Source organism: Sorex fumeus, unplaced genomic scaffold (assembly GCF_029834395.1).
Source record: "Sorex fumeus unplaced genomic scaffold, SorFum_2.1 ptg000063l, whole genome shotgun sequence".
NCBI lineage: Eukaryota > Metazoa > Chordata > Mammalia > Eulipotyphla > Soricidae > Sorex > Sorex fumeus.
The window spans coordinates 58,599,048-58,617,275 of NW_026606120.1; the positions used below are offsets into that span (position 1 = coordinate 58,599,048).

Consider the following 18,228-nt stretch of genomic DNA (forward strand, 5'->3'; position numbering starts at 1 on the left):
TTAATATTTTTTATTATCTTAATTAGCAGCAAACCATTCTCTTGAATACCTAATTTTGAATAGCATTTGTTGTCACACATGCGCATCTTAGCATACCCCTTTATCTTTGGTCTAATAGAATATTATAAATAAGGAATAAATCTGATAGGACTCAAAACAAATGGAGATCCGTATAGTGTGTAATCAGTGTGTATTATAAAAGTGAGGACATCTCAAAAAACTTGCATTATTTTATTAATAGGAAATTGAAATAAAATATACTCAAGGATGTTTGGCAGCTGTACGGCCTCAGTTTCTGAATGCAGAAGAATCCAGGCATGGAGGAGGGGTGGGCATAAAGGAGAATGGGGAGATGTTTATTTAAGGGCACCAAGTTATATTTTTTGTAGGCTAAGTCAAGTTTAAAGAATCATTGTTCAGGGATGGTGACTACCTTTAAAAAGAGTTTATTGAACACACTGAAGAATGCAGAGAGTATATTTCATTTGCCCTCATTCTGAAACAAGGGTACTGATGGCAGTAATCATTTCTCCTTTTACGTGTATCAAGGCATCACGTGGTATAGCTTAATCTTACAGAGTTACAAAATGTATTGTTCTTGAGTTATCCTAGTATACTGTAGTTGTTGTTTTTCCATTGCAGAGCTGCTGACCTGGTCCCTCCCAGTGCTTCATGATCCCTTCATCATTATCTCTTCATCCCTTTCTCATCTTTGCCTTCCCCTAGCGCCCTCAGTTCCTAGTTCTAATTTATGCGTATTATAATCTAAATGTATTTAGAAAAAAGTTTTATAGAGATTATTTATTTATTTTTTTTTGGTTTTGAGGCCATACACCCAGTGCTCCAGGCCTGGGTCACTTTTGTTGGTGTTCAGTAGACCATATATGATGCTGGGACTTGAGCTGGGTCAGGTGCTTGCCAGGCAGATGCCTTAACCTCTATACTACCTCTCTAGCCCCTAAATGGGTTTTTGTTTCAGGGCCACTCCTGGCTGTGCTAAGGACTTAATCCTGGCCTTGTGCTCAGGGATCACTCCTGGTGGTACCCAGGAGACTTTATATGGTGCCAGCAGTCAAGCCCTGGTCAAGCATATACAAGGCAAGTACCCTGCCTGCTGTACTGTTTCTCTGACACTAAGGCGAAGTTTTTTCTCCCTGAAAAATTTTTTTCTTTTTGGGTCACACCCAGCGATGCTTATGGGTTACTCCTGGCTGTGCACTCAGGGGACCGTATGGGATGCTGGGAATTGAGCCCAAGTTGGCCACGTGCAAGGCAAATGCCCTACCTGCTGCGCTATAACTCCAGCCCCCACTCCCCACCTCCTTTTTTTTTTTTTTTTAAAGATGGTTAACTGCTTATTGGTTCCAAAGCCATAACTGGTGTCACATTCCACTTCAGTGTTCTGACCAATATTTTTTGCTTTTTTTCATTTACAACTTGCTTGTAAGAGTTACTACAAATTTCAGCTTTTTTTAAAAAAAATTATTTATTTATTTATTAGTGAAACACCATGAGGTACAGTTATAGACTTACAAAGTTTTGTGCTTGGGTTTCAGTTACACAATGATCGAGTACCCATCCCTCCACCAGTGCCCATCCTCTACCACCATGGGTCCCATCATCCCTCCCACCCCCCATCCCCTCCATCCCACGCCACCTCTGTGGCAGGGCATTCCCTTTTGTTCTCTCTCTCTCTCTCTCTCTCTCTCTCTCTCTCTCTCTCTCTCTCTCTCTCTCTCTCCTTTTGGGTCCTGGTTTGCAAGAGAGGCATTGAGTGGAAATCATGTTTGGTCTATAGTCTACTTTCAGCATGCTTCTAAACATTCAACTTTTTTTTTCCCCTTTATTTTATTTTATTTTATTTTATTTTTTTTTACAGTTGTAGATTTACAATTTTTTGTGCTTTGGTTTCAATTATACAATGATCAGATACCCATCCCTCCACCAGTGCCCATTTTCCACCACCATGGATAATATCCCTCCCACCCCCATCCCCCCATCCCCCCTGTTTCTGTGGCAGGGCAATCCCCTGTGTTCTCTCTCTCCTTTTGGGTGTTGTGGTCTGCAAAAGAGGCATTGAGTGGCAAACATGTTCAGTCCATAGTCTACTTTCGACATGCATCTCCCCTCCTGGGAGGATCCTCCAAACATCCTTTATTTGGTGCTCCCTTCTCTATCTGAACTGCCCTTTCCTCTAGGATACCCGCTGGCCTCTAAGTTATGGAGTAATCGTCCTGGTGCAGATCTCAGCTATTCTTGGGTATTAATCTCATACTTTGTTACTTTATATCCCCCAGATGAATGCAATCTTTCTATGTCTATCCCTCTCTTTCTGACTCATTTCGCTTAGCATGATACTTTCCATATTGTACCACTTGTATGTAAATTTCATAAACATTCAACTTTTTAGGATATTAAGAAAATTAACTTTTTCTTTCGTGGAAAACTGAGTTCCAATTAAAATATCACTGCTTTGCTCTGAAGTGGGAGGCAGACATGCAGGAGCATTTCTTCCCTATTCAGGTTAAATATGTTTTTAAGACTTTATTTGAAATATATACAAATATTTATGAATATTTAAGACATGCCTGTAGTATATGATATATTGATGGTAGATGACCATCATGAGTGTGTGTGCTTATATTACATTTCAGAAAATATATTATGCTAACACTTAGGAGATCTTGTTTTTGTAGAGTACTCTTCTGACCCGCACGTCTGTTTACTGAAATTTTTCATGTCTTCTCATGCAGATCAGTGGGGAAGCACAGGAGCTCTTTTCTGTTCGACATGGCCCAATTCGAGCGGCTCGAATCTTGCCTGCTCCACAGTTTGGTGAGTGCAGCCCCGTAAGAAGAATCAAATCCTTCAGTCTCTCCTTTATTAGTCTTGAACTGCAGTGAGAAAGAACGATAACTAAAATCTGTTTTCTCCCAAGTGTCCATTCTCTCCTTTTTCCCTGTGCCAGATAAACTCTGAGTTCTGGCGGTTAAGATGGAAATAGGTAATCTTAACCAATTCAATGTGGCCATTCACGGTCTCCTGTGCTTTTGATTTATCTTCATTTGCTTTGATCTCGCTTTAGCCCGCGACTCGACCCGCTCTATCTTGAAGCCCTGTTCTCTTTCGGTTTGCATGGCATCACTCTTCCCAGATCCCTTCCTTGCTGACTGTGCCCCTTTTGTTACGTTTCTGGCAAGCTTTCTTCGCCGAGATTCCCCCAAGTCTCTGTTGTTTGCCTGTCTTTGCTCATTTCTCAGTTAAACTCACTGTCTTGAGGGCTTGGTTTTCACTACTATCTTGATTGCAGATGAGTCGAATGTCTGCGTTTTCAGCTTTGTCAGTAGTGTGGCTTTGAGCTTTTGATCTTGGATCACTGCTGTAATAGCAAGTACGTCTTACTGTCATGTTTAAGTGTTGTATGACTTTCTTTTTCCTTTTTCTTTTTGGCCACACCTTATGGTGTTGGGGGCTGCTCACGGTGTGGCGATTGGGAGCCATTCCCAGTGGTGCTGGGAATCTAGTGCTGCTGGAGATTCAACCTGGGTAATCCACTTGCAAAGCATGCATCCCAGCCCCTGACTCCATTTCCCTATCCTTAAATAGCATACAGGATTTATAGTTATTTTTTAAATTTTTTTTTAAAATGTGCAAATCAAATCTGCTAATTAACGATCCAAGCTTTCAAAAAATTGGGTTTGCTAATTGTTTGCATTCAATTAATTAGTGTTTTGCATGTACACTAAAAATGTAGTCGTACTAATCTTGTTTGCAACATTTAAAATCTTCATAAAGAGGATTTTAAAAAGCTATTAGTTTTGGGGCTGGAGTGATAGTACAGTGGGTAGGGCATTTGCTTTGCATGAGGCTGACCGGGTTCGATTTCCAGCTTCCCATATGGTCCCCCAAGCACCGCCAGGAGTAATTCCTTTTGCATAAGCCATGAGTAACCCCTGTGCATCGCTGGGTGTGACCCAAAAAGCAAAGAAAAAAAAAAGCTATTTGACTATATTTTTGAAGTTTATCCAGAAGTTAGCGAATATTAGCAGTTAATTCTCAGAATTGTTGAGAGTGATATTAAAACATACTAGAATGTGCTTCATGAACTCAGCATAAGTAATGTTAGGGATTAGTTTAGTGATTAAATCTACTTAATTCAAGTGGGGAGAATTGAAAGTAATAAGACAGCAGGATTCTGCAGTTGTGTGGAGATTTTTGTCCTTGTTAATGAACTAACTGTTGTGTAGATTTCAGCTCTCTCTTTTTGGGTCTCTGTAGTATCTCTTACTCTTTGTTTTCTGTTGTGTTTTTGTTCTCATGAATTCATTTAATAAAGAAGGCCTTTATTGAAAAGAGTAAAAGGGAGTGCCCTACACAGAGGTGGGGTGGGGTGAGGAGATGGGGTTGGGGGATGGGAGGGCTACTGGATCATTGGTGGTGGAGAATGGGCACTGGTAGAGGGATGAGTGTTCGATCATTGTATAACTGAAACCCAAGCACGAAAGTTTGTAAGTCTACAACTATACCTCATGGTGTTTCACTAATTAAAAAAAAAAAAAAGGCCTTTTTTTAAAAAATTTTTTTTTGTAGTAGCCAGCTAAAATCCTTTGGAGGATTGGAATCAAAAATTTTATTACTCAGGGGCCGCATAGATGGTATAATGGGTTGGGTGGGAGCTGGCACCCACATGGCTGAACCGAGTTTGATAAGCCCATAAGGTCCCCTGCACTACCAGGAGTGATCCCTAAGTGCATAGTCAGTAGTAATCCTGAGCACTGCTGGGTATAGCCCCCCTCCGTCCAGCACACACACAAATGCTCTCTCTCTCTCTCATTCTAGAATTTCTCTGTCTCTGTCTGTCTGTCTCTCTCTCTCTGACTCTGCTGTGTTTGTTTCTTCTGCCTCTAAGTCACAGGACTGGGTTTTTATCCCATCATTTTATTTATAAAGCTCTCTTGTTTATGCCAGTTGTTAATGTTCAACTTTCACTTTGTGCAGAAATACTTTTGAAGAGTAAGAAGCTATGAAAGGGCAAGGAGAGAGAGGGAGGGAGGGCAGGCGGGTGAGTAAGCATGGACATAGGTTAAGGTACGTACATGCTACTGATATTTTTTCTGAGCATCTTTGAGTGCATCCCTGGAAGCTCAGTTAATTTCGGCGCTATAGGGAACTTCTTTTTTTTTATTTTTGAGGAGTTTGAGTTGACTTTTCTTTTTCTTTTTCTTTTTTTTTTTTTTTTTTTTTTTGCTTTTTGGGTCACACCCGGCAGTGCACAGGGGTTACTCCTGGTTCTGTACTCAGGAGTTACTCCTGGTGGTGCTCGGGGGACCATATGGGATGCTGGGAATCAAACCCGGGTCGGCCCCATGCAAGGCAAGCGCCCTCCGTGCTGTGTTATTGTTCCAGCCCCATGAGTTGACTTCTTTCAGTATCCATTTCTGACCATCTTAAGAAATGGTGGTAAAGGAATGATACTATGAACAAAGTTTGATTTTTAAATCAAAAGTGAATAGGGTTCTTGAGGTACGGGTTTTTAAAAAAGTCTTTTATGGAGCAGTTACTGTTACTGTGTCTGGCATATCCAGTACTCTCGGTAGCTTGCCGGGCTCCCCGAGAGGGGCGGAGGAATCGAACTCAGGTCGACCATGTTGGCCGCTTGTAAGGTGAACGCCCTACCCGCTGTGCTATCGCTCCAGCAGTAGCACAGCGGTAGGGCGTTTTGCAGCCAGCCGGTGAGCCAGGTTCAATTCCTCCACCTCTCTTGGAGAGCCCAGCAAGCTACCGAGAGTATCTCGCCCACATGGCAAAGCCTGGCAAGCTACCTGTGATGTATTCAATATGCCAAACACAGTAACCACAAATCTCACGATGGAGACGTTACTGGGCCCGCTTGAGCAAACTGATGAACAAGGGGAGGACAGTGCAACAGTGCTACAGGGAACTGAACTGCTGCCTAGTGTTTCCCATCCCTGAAAGTGCCCTTCAGGCCTATGAGTACATACTCTCCCACAAAAGAATTTTTTGCATGCTCCAATAATATACTTGTTTTCAGAAGTATGAGATTTGGGGCCTGAATAGAGAGTAAAGGGGTGAGGCACTTGCTTTGTGGCAGCTGATCCCAGTTTGGTTCCTGAGCACAGCATATTTCTTCTAACCTGAAAAGATTATGAGGGTTGTTAGCTTTTTTTGTATTTGGTTAAGTAAAGATATATTTTTATGTATCAACTTTTATATGCCAAACACTATATACATACTATCTCTAAATTCCATAATAGGCCTGTGATAGATATTTTTTCTTTTTTTGGGGTGGTAAGAGTAGAATGGGTTGGGCCATACCTGTTGATTCTTGGGGGTTGCTTCTGTTTCCGTGATGAGGGTTTATAGTGCTTGGGGAATACTTGATTAATTTATGGGATTTATATGCAGCATTACATAAAATTTTTGGTGGAAAGTTGATAACCACTTTTTTTGGTGTGTGTGTTCTCATTTTGGTAGGGTAAGTCCTTTTACTAACTTTAGAAAAGGGTTTGTTAGAGATTTTAATTTTTTTTTTTTTTTTTTACTTATTAAAAGTTTTTGGTTACACCCAGCTGAGCTTGTGGCTTCCTCCTGGCTCTGTGCTCAGTGATCAGTCCTGGCGGTGCTAAGGGATATGGGATATGGGTTGCTGGGGATCCATCTGGAGATTTTGCACATAAAACAATCACTTTACTTGCTGTACTATCTCTCTCACCCTGGCACAGATTGTTCTTTTTTGGGGGGTATTGTTTCAGATGCATTGTCAGCTCTTCTGTTGAATAATATTTTTTCAATTTTTTTCTTATCCTCACTTTTTAATTCTCAACACTATCTCTCCCCTCTTTTATTATTCTCATTTCTTTCTCTGTCTCTGTCTGTCTGTCTGTCTGTCTTTCTTCCCTCTCTGTTTTTGAGTCATACCCAGCAATGCTCAGTGGTTACTCCTGGTTCCGTGCTTAGGAACTTGTGTCAGTGCCCAGAGAACCATACAGAATTCTGGGGATTGAGCCCTGGTCAGCCACATACAAGGCAACTGCCCTAACTGCTATACTGTCTCTCCGGCCCTTTTCTCTTTTTTTTTGAGCAGTGCTCAGGAGATGAAATAGTGACAAGATGAGGTGGTGACAGGGATTGTACCTAATCCTCCCATATGCAAAGCATGCTTTCCAGTTCTCTGAGCTGTCCCTTGATTATTTTTCATTATTTTAAAATTTTACTTGAAATTTTATTTTTTTTTTGCTTCTGGTGTAAGTTACATACAAATTTTAGCACATAAATTCTAGTGACTTATAAGAGATTTATACATCAGAAGCATATGCTTCTTGGTGTAATATACCTAAAAATCTTAGCAAGTTTATTCCAGTGAATTATAAAAAAATTGATCTGTCAGAAGCATGGAAGAGATATTCCAGGAATACACATTTCACTAACATTTATTTTTTTTTCATTTTTTATAATTTTATTTATTGAATCACCGTGAGAGCAGTTACAAAGCTTTCAGGTCTAAGTCTCCGTCATACAATGAAACACCCATACCTTCACCAGTGCCCATTCTCCACCACCAAAAACCCCAGTATACCCCCATCCCACACCCTCCCCCTGCCTGTGGAACAGATGATTTCCACATTACTCTCTCTACTTTGATCACATTCAATATTTTGACACCAGACCCACCATTATTATTTGAGATTTTACCCCAACACTCAGATCTGCTGAGAAGGCAACAGTAGAAAATTTGTGTTCTGTTGCTGGTTATGAATAAGATATGATGTCATGTGGCTGCAGTAGAGCTATGTGATTTTGAAATTATGAAATTTTAACACTTAACTCTGGAGGGATTTCTGACAAAACCTGCTGGGTTCCAAGATTTGCTTCTGATTCTCTGGGATCATGGCCGTTGAGCAGCTTGATCAGGAGCCAGAGAGGCCGTTCGTGGGCGATGACTTGGGGTCTCGTTGGGGTGGGGAGGACAGGCCCCGCTCCACCCCATCCCGTGAGGCCCAACAAGTTTCAGCACTGCAGGCCCAGACCTGACTGTCCAGTGGCCTCTGGAGGATGATGGCCACCGAGCCGCCAAGGGGGAGCAGGCAGAGGGACAACACCCTTTCTCTCCTGGGGTGACCCGGCGACAGTAACATACTTTGGGGTCTGGATGCATTTCTGCCAAAAGCCACTGGGTTTTGAGATTTGTTTCTGAGTCTCTGGGATCATGGCCGTTAAGCAGCTTGATCAGGAGCCAGAGAGGCCGTTCGTGGGTGATGACTTGGGGTCTCGTTGGGGCGGGGAGGACAGGACTGGCTCCACCCCCATCCCGTGAGGCCCTGCGTGTCTCGTCACTGGGGGTCCAAACCTGACTGTCCAGTGGCCTCTGAAGGATGGCAGCCACTGGGCCGCCGGGGGAACAGTCCAAGGCATGAAACGTATTCTCACCTGGGTTGGCCCAGCACTGGTAACCTACTGCAGGGACCGGACGCATTTCTGCCAAAAGCCTTTGGGTTCCAAGATTTGTTTCTGAGTCTCTGGGATCATGGCCGTTAAGCAGTTTGATCAGGAACCAGAGAGGCCATGCCTCCAATTATATAGCTGAACCAGAGGTGGTTTGTGGGTGTGTTTCCCACATACCTAACTTTTGGCCGTTTACTTTCTTGATAAACTTTGCCCCAAGTTTTTGGGGTCTGGCCAAAGGCACAGCAGCAATTTTGGGGTATCTGGAAGTCTGAAGGCGCCATCAGGCTGCTGATGCACTCGCCTCACTGGTACAGATTGACCTGCTGGCGGCACCATACCCCCGCCATTTCACTAACATTTAAATACAGTTCACGGTCATGGTCCTCCCATTGTTCATCGATTTGCTCTAGCGGGCCCAGTAACGTCTCCATTATTAGACTTGTTGTTACTGTGTTTGGCATATCGAATACGTCACGGGGAGCTTGCCAGGCTCTGTCGTGCAGGCGAGATACTCTCAGTAGCTTGCCGGGCTCTCAGAGGGGGCAGAGGAATCAAACTCGGGTCGGTCATGTTGGTTGCGTGCAAGGCAAACGCCTTACCGCTGTGCTATCGCTCCAGCCCAAATGTAGTTAGTACCATAGTAATAGAGTGAAAAAAATAAAGACAAAATACCTACAAGAAATTATTTTATTAGAAATACTTCTAAGAGGGGAACTATTCGGTCACCGAATTTGTACATATAGAATCTAGTATGCGGGGATGGAGAGATAGCACAGCGGGTAGGGTGTTTGCCTTGCACATGGCCGACCTGGGTTCGATTCCCAGCATCCCATATGGTCCCCTGAGCACCGCCGGGAGTAATTCCTGAGTGCAGAGCCAGGAGTAACGCCTGTGCATCGCCAGGTGTGACCTCCCCCGCAAAAAAGAATTCAATTGTATATTAAAAAATTTCTTCTATGACTATACTGATACTTATTCATGAATATTCTTTTTTCCCCCAAGTTTTATTCTGTAAAGGCTATTACAGGTTTTTTTTTTTTTTTTTTTTTTTGCTTTTTGGACCACACCCGGCATTGCACAGTGGTTACTCCTGGCTCATGCCCTCAAGAGTTACTCCTGGTGGTGCATGGTGGACCACATGGGATGCTGGGAAACGAACCCGGGTCAGCCACGTGCAAGTCAAACACCCTACCTGCTGTGCTATCTCTCCAGCACCTACAGTTTTTTTTTTCCTTTTCTTCTGTCTATTAGAGAAGAAGCAGCTTCATTTTTTTTTTTTTTGGTAATTGAGTGCCAGTCAGAGTAAAAGTACTCATATTTTGGCATGTGTGTCCTTGTTTACTTCAGATATAGTTTGCCATTTGTCTTGTGATTGTTATTTGGTCAACTTTCAGGGTTTCAGGATATTCAATTTTAGATTTAAGTACCTTTAGCATCTTTCCTGTGTCTAATTTTATTTTTAAATTTTTATTGTTTGGGGGGCCTCCCAAGCAGTTCTCGTGTGGTTGAGGGGTCCTGCAGTGATTCTCAGCCAGGCGGGGAGTGGTTTAAGCACAGGGTTTCAAGTGTGTGGTGCTGCTTGGGCCCTGCAGAGCTGGGGTTTCCTGTGTCCTCCGGGAGGTGTTGGAGCCTCATGGCCACAGCCCTTGTCTAACGTTAAGTCATGACTCTCCATCAAGGTTAAATAAAGTTCTTTTATTCCTTTTCTGTTATATCTTCCTTATTTTGTTTTCTTATTTTTTTGGAGTGGGGGGCTGTGTTGGGTGTCTGCTAAGTAGTGCTCAGGGTGTCTGGGGCGACTTCTAGACCTGATGGTTTAGTGCGAGGACCCGAGGCTATAGTGCTCCTTGGACCATGTGACGCTGGAGACCACAGTGGTCACCGTCAGTGCCCAGGGCCACTGGAGCTGCACCTGGAAGACCTAGCTGCTGGCTCTTGTGATCCGGGGTTACCTCAGCCCCTCTGTTATATTTTCTTGAGTATTTCTTATCTACCCTGTTATTTCACAGGCTTTGTGAAGACATTTTCCTCTACTGTGGACTTTTCCCCATGTAACTTAATTCTTTGGACTCACAAAGTGATTTGCTAATTTTTGTATTATTCCCACATGATGTGTAGAATATGATGAAACCTAAAATGGATTTATTCATTATTTTACTGAAGAAACTAGGATTTTGCTTTGTATCAAATACTTTTCCCTCCTTCCCTCCCTCCCTTGTTCCCTCCCTCTCTCCTCTCCCCTCCCTCCCTCCCTCCCTCCCTCCCTCCCTCCCTCCCTCCCTTCCTTCCTTCCTTCCTTCCTTCCTTCCTTCCTTCCTTCCTCTTTCTTTCTGTCTGTCTGTCTGTCTTTTTTCCTTGTCTTTCTTGTCTTTCTATCCAAATATATGGTATTGTTTTTGACTCTTCACCTTAGGCTTAACCAGATTTCTTTTTTTTTAAAGTTTTGTTAGTGAAACACTATGAGGTACAGTTGTAGACTTACAAATTTTTGTGCTTGGGTTTTATTTATACAATGATCAAGTACCCATTCCTCCACCAGTGCCTATTCCCCACCTTAAATGCTCCCACTTTCCCTCACCCCACCCACTCCCCTACCCCACCATCCCACCCTTCCCCTGTGGCAGGGCATTCCTTTTTGTTCTCGCTCTCCTTTTGGGTGCTTTGAGTGCTTTGCCACTCAAAAGAGGCATTGAGTGGCAATCATGTTCGTTAACCAGATTTCTTGAGAAATGCAGTTTCAACTTTATTCTTTATCCTTACTAATTCCATGTTTCAGGTAGTTGAATTCTGTCTTGAACAAATTTTGGGGGAGGCATTGGGGTTCACTCTGGTGCTCAGGGACCCTTGTGTATGCTCTAGCCATTAGAGCCTCTCTCTCGCCCTTAACCTTGCCCCTCCCCCCGATCCTTGAACAGTTTATCAGCATGCATTATTTCTTATTTTATGAATAGATGAACTTTTTGAGGATATGTTTTCCATAAATATCTAAATATCTTATGAACCAAATTTCTGGTTTCATCTGAAGCACCCAGTAACCAACTTGCCTAATTTATTTTAGAGTATTTTATTATTAGTATCTCTTGGAAAGGTACGACTATCATTCTTATGTTAGGTAAAGAATATTACAGTTTCACATCTCAAAACATCAAAAAGTTTAATCTCATTTTCCTTGTTGTAGAAAAATGACAAATTATTTTCTGAAGCTGATAATGATGAAATCGACTGCTGTTGCAGTGAAAAATTGCTCATCATTATGATTTAAACAAATGATTTTTTTTTTTCTTTTTGGGTCACACCCGGCGATGCTCAGGTGTTACTCCTGGCTCACTCAGGAGACACTCCTGGCGGTGCTTGGGGGACCATATGGGATGCTGGGAATCGAACCTGTATCGGCCATGTTGGTTGCATGCAAGGCAAACGCCCTACCTGCTGTGCTATCTCTCCAGCCCCCAACAAATGATATTTTGGAGCCAGAGTGATAGTACAATGTGTAGGGCCCTTGCCTTACACAGGATGGCTGTGTTTGATCCCCGAGCCTGCTAGGAGTGATCCCTCAGTGCAGAGCCAGGAGTAAGCCCTGAGCACCACTGAGTGTGGGCCCATCCTCCTTAGCTAACCCTGCCCCCCCAGAAAAAAAAAAACCCAAACCAAAAAGCCTAGTATTTAAAAAATATGTATGGCTAATGATTTTCTTAAAAATGAATATGGACTGTCTTTATAGTTCTCATCGCTTAATTTTGGGGGGTAAATTTTTCTAGATAATGTTACCATTATTTTTCTTAAGGTACAACTACATGTTTCAAATAACTTAAATAACTTAAGTTTTCAAATAACTTAAAGGTTTTTTTTTATCACATTCAAAGAGGGGTTGTTTGATTTATTCGGCTATATGCACATTTAGAAATTGTGATTGCAACCTCTAGAAGGGCTTGATATCATTTTTTTCCTGTTGTAAAAATTTAATCTCTAATTGTTAAATAATTCACACACATACACTATTTAAACTAACACACTAACTACCTTTTAAAAGTAGGCCAACTGACATTTGTTTGCAATCACCACCAGTATATTAGAAAGAGGAAGCAGGCTTATTGACATTTTAAATGGCCGAACTATGAGATTTAGGGATCCCATAATGTTTTCTGCTATAATTGCTTCATGGAAAATACTTAGTGAGGAGAGCATTAACCCTACCCCCCAACACCTAGTCTTTATTACTGAGATCTTTAATGCTTGAAATCTATTTTTGTTTTGTATTTTTTTTTCGCTTTTTGGGTCACACCCGGCGATGCTCAGGGGTTACTCCTGGCTCATGCACTCAGGAATTACTCCTGGCAGTGCTCGGGGGACCATATGGGATGCTGGGAATCGAACCCGGGTTGGCCATGTTGGCTGCATGCAAGGCAAACGCCCTACCCGCTGTGCTATCGCTCCAGCCCCGCCCCAGTATATTGTTTTGTTTTGAGGCCATACTCAGTGGTGTTAAGGGTTTCTCCTGGAATTGCACTCAGGAATTACTCCTGGTTCGAGGGACCGTATTGAACCCAGGTTGCATACCCGCTGTACAATCTCTTCAGCCCCTTGTTTTGAATTTTATAAATTTTTCTCAGGCCGTTATTTAGATAAGCTGTAACTATGGACAATGTCCTTTTCATCTTAAATTTCTTTTTTTATTTTAAGTAGAGAAATTATGTTTTGAGAGGAGATTATTTTGAAGTGTTGTACTTTTTGGTGATGTCATATGTTGAATTTGAGAACTTGATAGAAGCAATCAATCTTAGTTTATTAGTATTCAGTTTTTTGTTGTTTTTGTTGTTGTTGTTGGTGGGTGCAGGACACCTGATGGTGCTCAGGATTTTCTCCTGGCTCTGCACTCAGGGATCACTCCTCGCGCTGCTTGGTGTACCATGTGGAATGCTGGGGATTGAAGTCAGGTTGGTAGTATGCAAGGCAAGCAACCTACCCTCTGTACTATTGTTCCAGTCCCAGTTTATTATTATTTGAACCTTGAATTTGGGCCTTTTCTTATGAACGTTGTAGTAGGCCATACTGGAAAGAGGAAAAATTACAAATATATTGAATAATAATGCTTAAAATTTTTTAAATTAAAGTTTAGGTTGATGGGGGCTGGAGCAATAGCACAGTGGGTAGGTGTTTGCCTTGCACGTGGCTGACCTGGGTTCGATTCCCAGCATCCCATATGGTCCCCTGAGCACCGCCAGGAGTAATTCCTGAGTGCAGAGCCAGGAGTCAGTCCTGAGCATTGCCGGGTGTGACCCAAAAAGCAGAATAAATAAATAAATAAGTTTAGGTTGATTATATACATTATCACCACTTTTCCACTCTTTGCAGGGGCACAATTACTCTCTTCCAGGAAAGGGAACTTAAAATGCAAAGAGGTTAAGTGAATGGTTTAAAGAAAGTTAATAGGCGATGGGCCTGGTCATTTAACTTTAATGTCATCTCTTAATCACTTAGGCCTCATTATCTCCAAGTAGATTATGTTTCATTACTACAGGGAAACACTTTTACCAATTTCTGCCATGGACTACAGAAACCAAATGATTGTGTGTTCATTGAAATATGTGAGAAATAGTTCTTTTTCACTCCATTTCTTCCTTTCTGAAGATCTAAAATAGCTTTAGTTGTCTTAGTATCTTCATTATATTTGGAGTTGTTGAATGTTTAGTCTGAAGATGAAGAGCGATGAAATTGGTTAATATAGGGACCAATATTTGGGAAAGCCATTATCCTACATAAGTACACTTTAATTTTTAAACTGTCTGGATAAGATATGTCATAAAGACAGCTGTAGCCTTTTCAAGTTACTCTCACCCTAAATTAAATCAGTCCTTTAAAAGAAATGTTGGATTCCTTTTACAGGCCTTGGTATAAACTATTAAAAGTACATCAAAAGGGTTAGTGGCGGATATCTCAAATCAGATAAAAGCAAAGGTGTAACATGAAGCAACTAAATTACATGTTAGCTTAATGATTCTGACCCAAATAAACAGACTGGTAATGGAGATGCTGATAACTATCAGTACAGCTGAAATGCTTTTCACTGTTGAATTGTAAAGAAGAATGTGGGTGTCTTAGTGAATCGAACACGTTGTGGTCTTGGATATTTGTGTTCATTTATCATACTACTGGGTGTGAAAGTAAAAACTCAAATTTTTTTCCTAGTAATATTTATGTTAATGTAAGTCTTTTAAAAATCATCTTTATTGAGAAACAACTTACATACAATTTGATGCTTCAATTTTAAGTATTCAGTTTTAAGTATATAGTTGGAAGCTCTTTATATCACTGTAAAAAGTCCCCATGTTCACTTCGTACCACTGTGATATCCCCATATGAAAGGTAGTAATCAGTGTTTGTGAGAGTGTGGAATAATTGGAACTTTCATATGTGGCTTATGATAATAATCTTACATTATGGATATACATTATACTTTATAGATAATAAAGCCACTGGAAAACAGCTTAGCAGTTCCTTAAAATATTAAACATATTGCTACCATATTACCAGAAGTTCTAGTCTTAAGTTTGTAACTAATAAAAATGAAAACATATGTCTACCCCAAAAGGTCTACAGGAATATTTATAGTAGCAGTAATCATAATAGTAAAAAATGAGAAACAGTTCAACTATCTATCAACCAATGAACAGAATATGGTATATCAATACTGTGGAATATTATTTAGTAATTAAAAAGAATAAAGTTCTGATAAAAGCTGCAATATAATGAACCTTGAAAATATTATAAGTGAAAGAAAACAGATGCAAAAGGCCATACAAATTTGGCAAATCAAGAAACCAGGAACACGTTAGTGGTTACCTTCGTTCCCCCACTCTTCTTTCTGTTGATGGTCTCCTCATGACCTGGGCCAGGGGCGGGGTGGTGGGTGGGTCACATGCTTGGCTTGTGATGCTAGCACATGTAGTAATAGTGCTTACTTGGGATCTCCCCTCAGGATGCAGTGCTTGCTGAGGGTTATGCTATTTATTCGTTTGTTTATCTGAGTTACAGTGGTGTTAATCATAACATTTCAGGAATACAGTGTCTGTGCATCATACCTAACACCAGAGTGTTAAGCGCACTAGGATCACACTTTTTAGTTATGGCGCTCTCACACAATCTGGTTGTAATGCTAGCTGGGGTTGGACTTCTGGCTGCAGTGCTTAAACAGCTTTTGTTGCAGTGTCTTCTTTGTGGGCTCTGGTTTTGTACAGAGCTGGAGTGTGGTGGCCACAAATGGCTTGTTGGTGGCACTGGGGATGGAACTCATGGAATACAATATACCAGGCAGATGTTTTCAACCACTGACCTGTCTCCTGGCCCCACAGTGGTTACCTTCACTGGGGGTCCCCACACCTGGCAGTTCTTGAGGGACGGTGCAGTGATGGGGATCAAATCCAGGGCTCTCTTAGATGTAGAACATGCACTGTAGCCCTTTGAGCCATCTCCGCAGCCCTTTTTGTGGTGTGTTTTAGTAGAGCTTTTAGTTCCTAACAAAATCATGTGGGAGCACAGAGATTTACCATCTATCCTCCCGTACTGGCATACAGACTCTCCCCAGCCCCAGATTTCCGGGATCAAACCTAGTACTTCCTCGAGCAAACATGTTTCCTTGTTGAGCACCTGGTGATGCCCATGGGCTGCTCAAGGATCTGCTGGAGAAGGAGGTTGCTCCTAGCACTGCTCAGGGGACCATACCGTTCTAGGGATTGAAGTCCAGCAAGAATCCTGCATGCAAAACATGTGCCTAGCCCTTTGACTGTCTCTCTAGCCCTGTGAAAAACTATTTTCCATTTTCAAAAAATGTTATTAAAAATTTCCATTTTTTTGCATTAAAATTTGTGACATTTGTGTCTCTTTATTCACTTTTGAACACGTTTTCTAGATTATTTTGAGTTTTGTCCTTAACCCAGAGATTACTTAATAAGAATTGGCTTCAGAGAGGTCACATGCTTTGTGTCAGACCTGGGTTTTGTCTCCAACACTCCATAGTCCTTTGAGCTCCATCTAGAGCATTTCTGAGTTATAAGTTGGGCATAGTCTGAGGATAGAGTTTTATTTTCAAATTTTGTGAATTTTTGTGATACCTGTTATTAATTTTTAACTTAATCTCATTGTCACTAGAACATGCAGCTTATATTATTTCAGGCCTGTTAAAATGTTTTGAGATTTATAGTATGATCAAGAATATGTTTTCTCTTGTTCCATTCTTCTGTATCCCTGTGTATTATGTTTTTCTAATTATAAAGTGAAGATTGTTGGAATTTCCCACAGTGATTTTGTTTTTCTTTTCTTGGCGGGGACAACACCTGGTGGTGCTAAGGGCTCACTCCTGGCTCTGAGCTCAGGGACTGCTCCTGGTATCTGTCCAGCTTCTAGTCCTGGTTTTACAGGGTTTTTTTTTTTTTTTTTGATAGTTTTGATAGTTCTTTATAGAAGTAGTTCTTTTTAGGGCTTTCTCCCAAGGCACTTTTAGGGGTTCTGGGGGCTACTTATGGTAGTAGTTGGAGAGGCTACAGGCTGGACAGTTGAGGGCTCTGGCTATGTTGAAGTGGCCACCAGGATCAGACCAAGTAGTTCTTGGAGGATCATGCTGCACAGGGGATTGGACTTGTATTGGATTCCTGGCAGGGGATTCACCAGGTTATAGGGAAGTTCTGCTTATCTTCTGAGGAGTCTCCATACTGTTTTCCATAAGGGATGGATCAGAATCAGACAACGGTTTGCCACCAGTGAATGAGGGTCATTTGTCTGATTTCATTCTGTTTTTTGTAGGCTATTCTCATTAGTGTGATAGAATATGTCATTGTCTTTTGATGTTTCCCGGACAGTCAGTGGTGGTGAACACAATTTCATGTGCATGCTGGCCATCCTTATGTCTTGTTTGAGGACTTTATGTCTTCTATCGAGCTCCTGTTACCATTTTTTTAATGGCGTTGTTTATTTATTTATTTGTTATTGAGCTTTGTAAATGCTTTATATCCCCTGGAAATTATCCCTTTGTTGTTTTATGTGTACATATTTTCTCTTATTCAATAGGGTATCTTTTCATTGTGGCATTTTGTCACATTTTTATATTTGACCTAGTTCTACTTATTTATTTTTTGCTTTCCTTTTCTTTGTCAATGGTGATGTCTCATTGAAGATGTCCCCAAGATCAGTATTGATGAATGTTCTGTCTATGTTTTTGTAAATGTATTTAATGGAAACTGGTTTGATATTGAGGTCTTTAATCAACTTTGGATTAACTTTTGGTATGAGATATAGTATGAGATATATGTGTAAGATAGGGTCTAGTTTCTTTTTGCATGCGGCTAACCAATTTTTTTCATCACTGTTTGTGAAGAGACTTTCCTTGCTGTACTTCATGCACTTATTCCCTTCATCATAGATTACTTATTCATGCATCAACGGGCTTACATCCTGACTTTCAATCCTTTGATCTTAATTGATATGAGATGCTGTCTTTATTATAGTACCATGTGTCACAGATTGCTGTAGTTTTGTAGTATAGTTTAATAAAATCAGGAAATGCAATGTCATTTTTCCCTCCCTTAGGATTACTTTGACAGTTCTGGGAATTTTATGGTTCCATAGAAACCTTAGAAATATTAGGGCTGGAGAGAGAGAGAGAGAGAGAGAGAGAGAGAGAGAGAGAGAGAGAGAGAGAGAAAGAGAGAGAGAGAGAGAGAGAGAGAACAGAATGTAAGGCCTTACATGGCATCTGTGTTGTTTGCAACT

The 18,228-nt window shown here is 41.3% G+C and overlaps 1 protein-coding gene across 7 annotated transcripts in view; it reads left to right on the plus strand.

Moving 5' to 3' along the window:
* The window catches only part of BCAS3 (BCAS3 microtubule associated cell migration factor), a 660,253-nt gene that overhangs the window by 68,333 nt on the left and 573,692 nt on the right, over positions 1–18,228 (plus strand). For all 7 annotated transcript variants that reach the window (XM_056128182.1, XM_056128175.1, XM_056128179.1 and 4 more), the window contains exon 6: positions 2,754–2,835. In XM_056128182.1, coding sequence (XP_055984157.1) covers positions 2,754–2,835 — 82 coding nt within the window. The remainder of the gene's footprint in view (positions 1–2,753; positions 2,836–18,228) is intronic.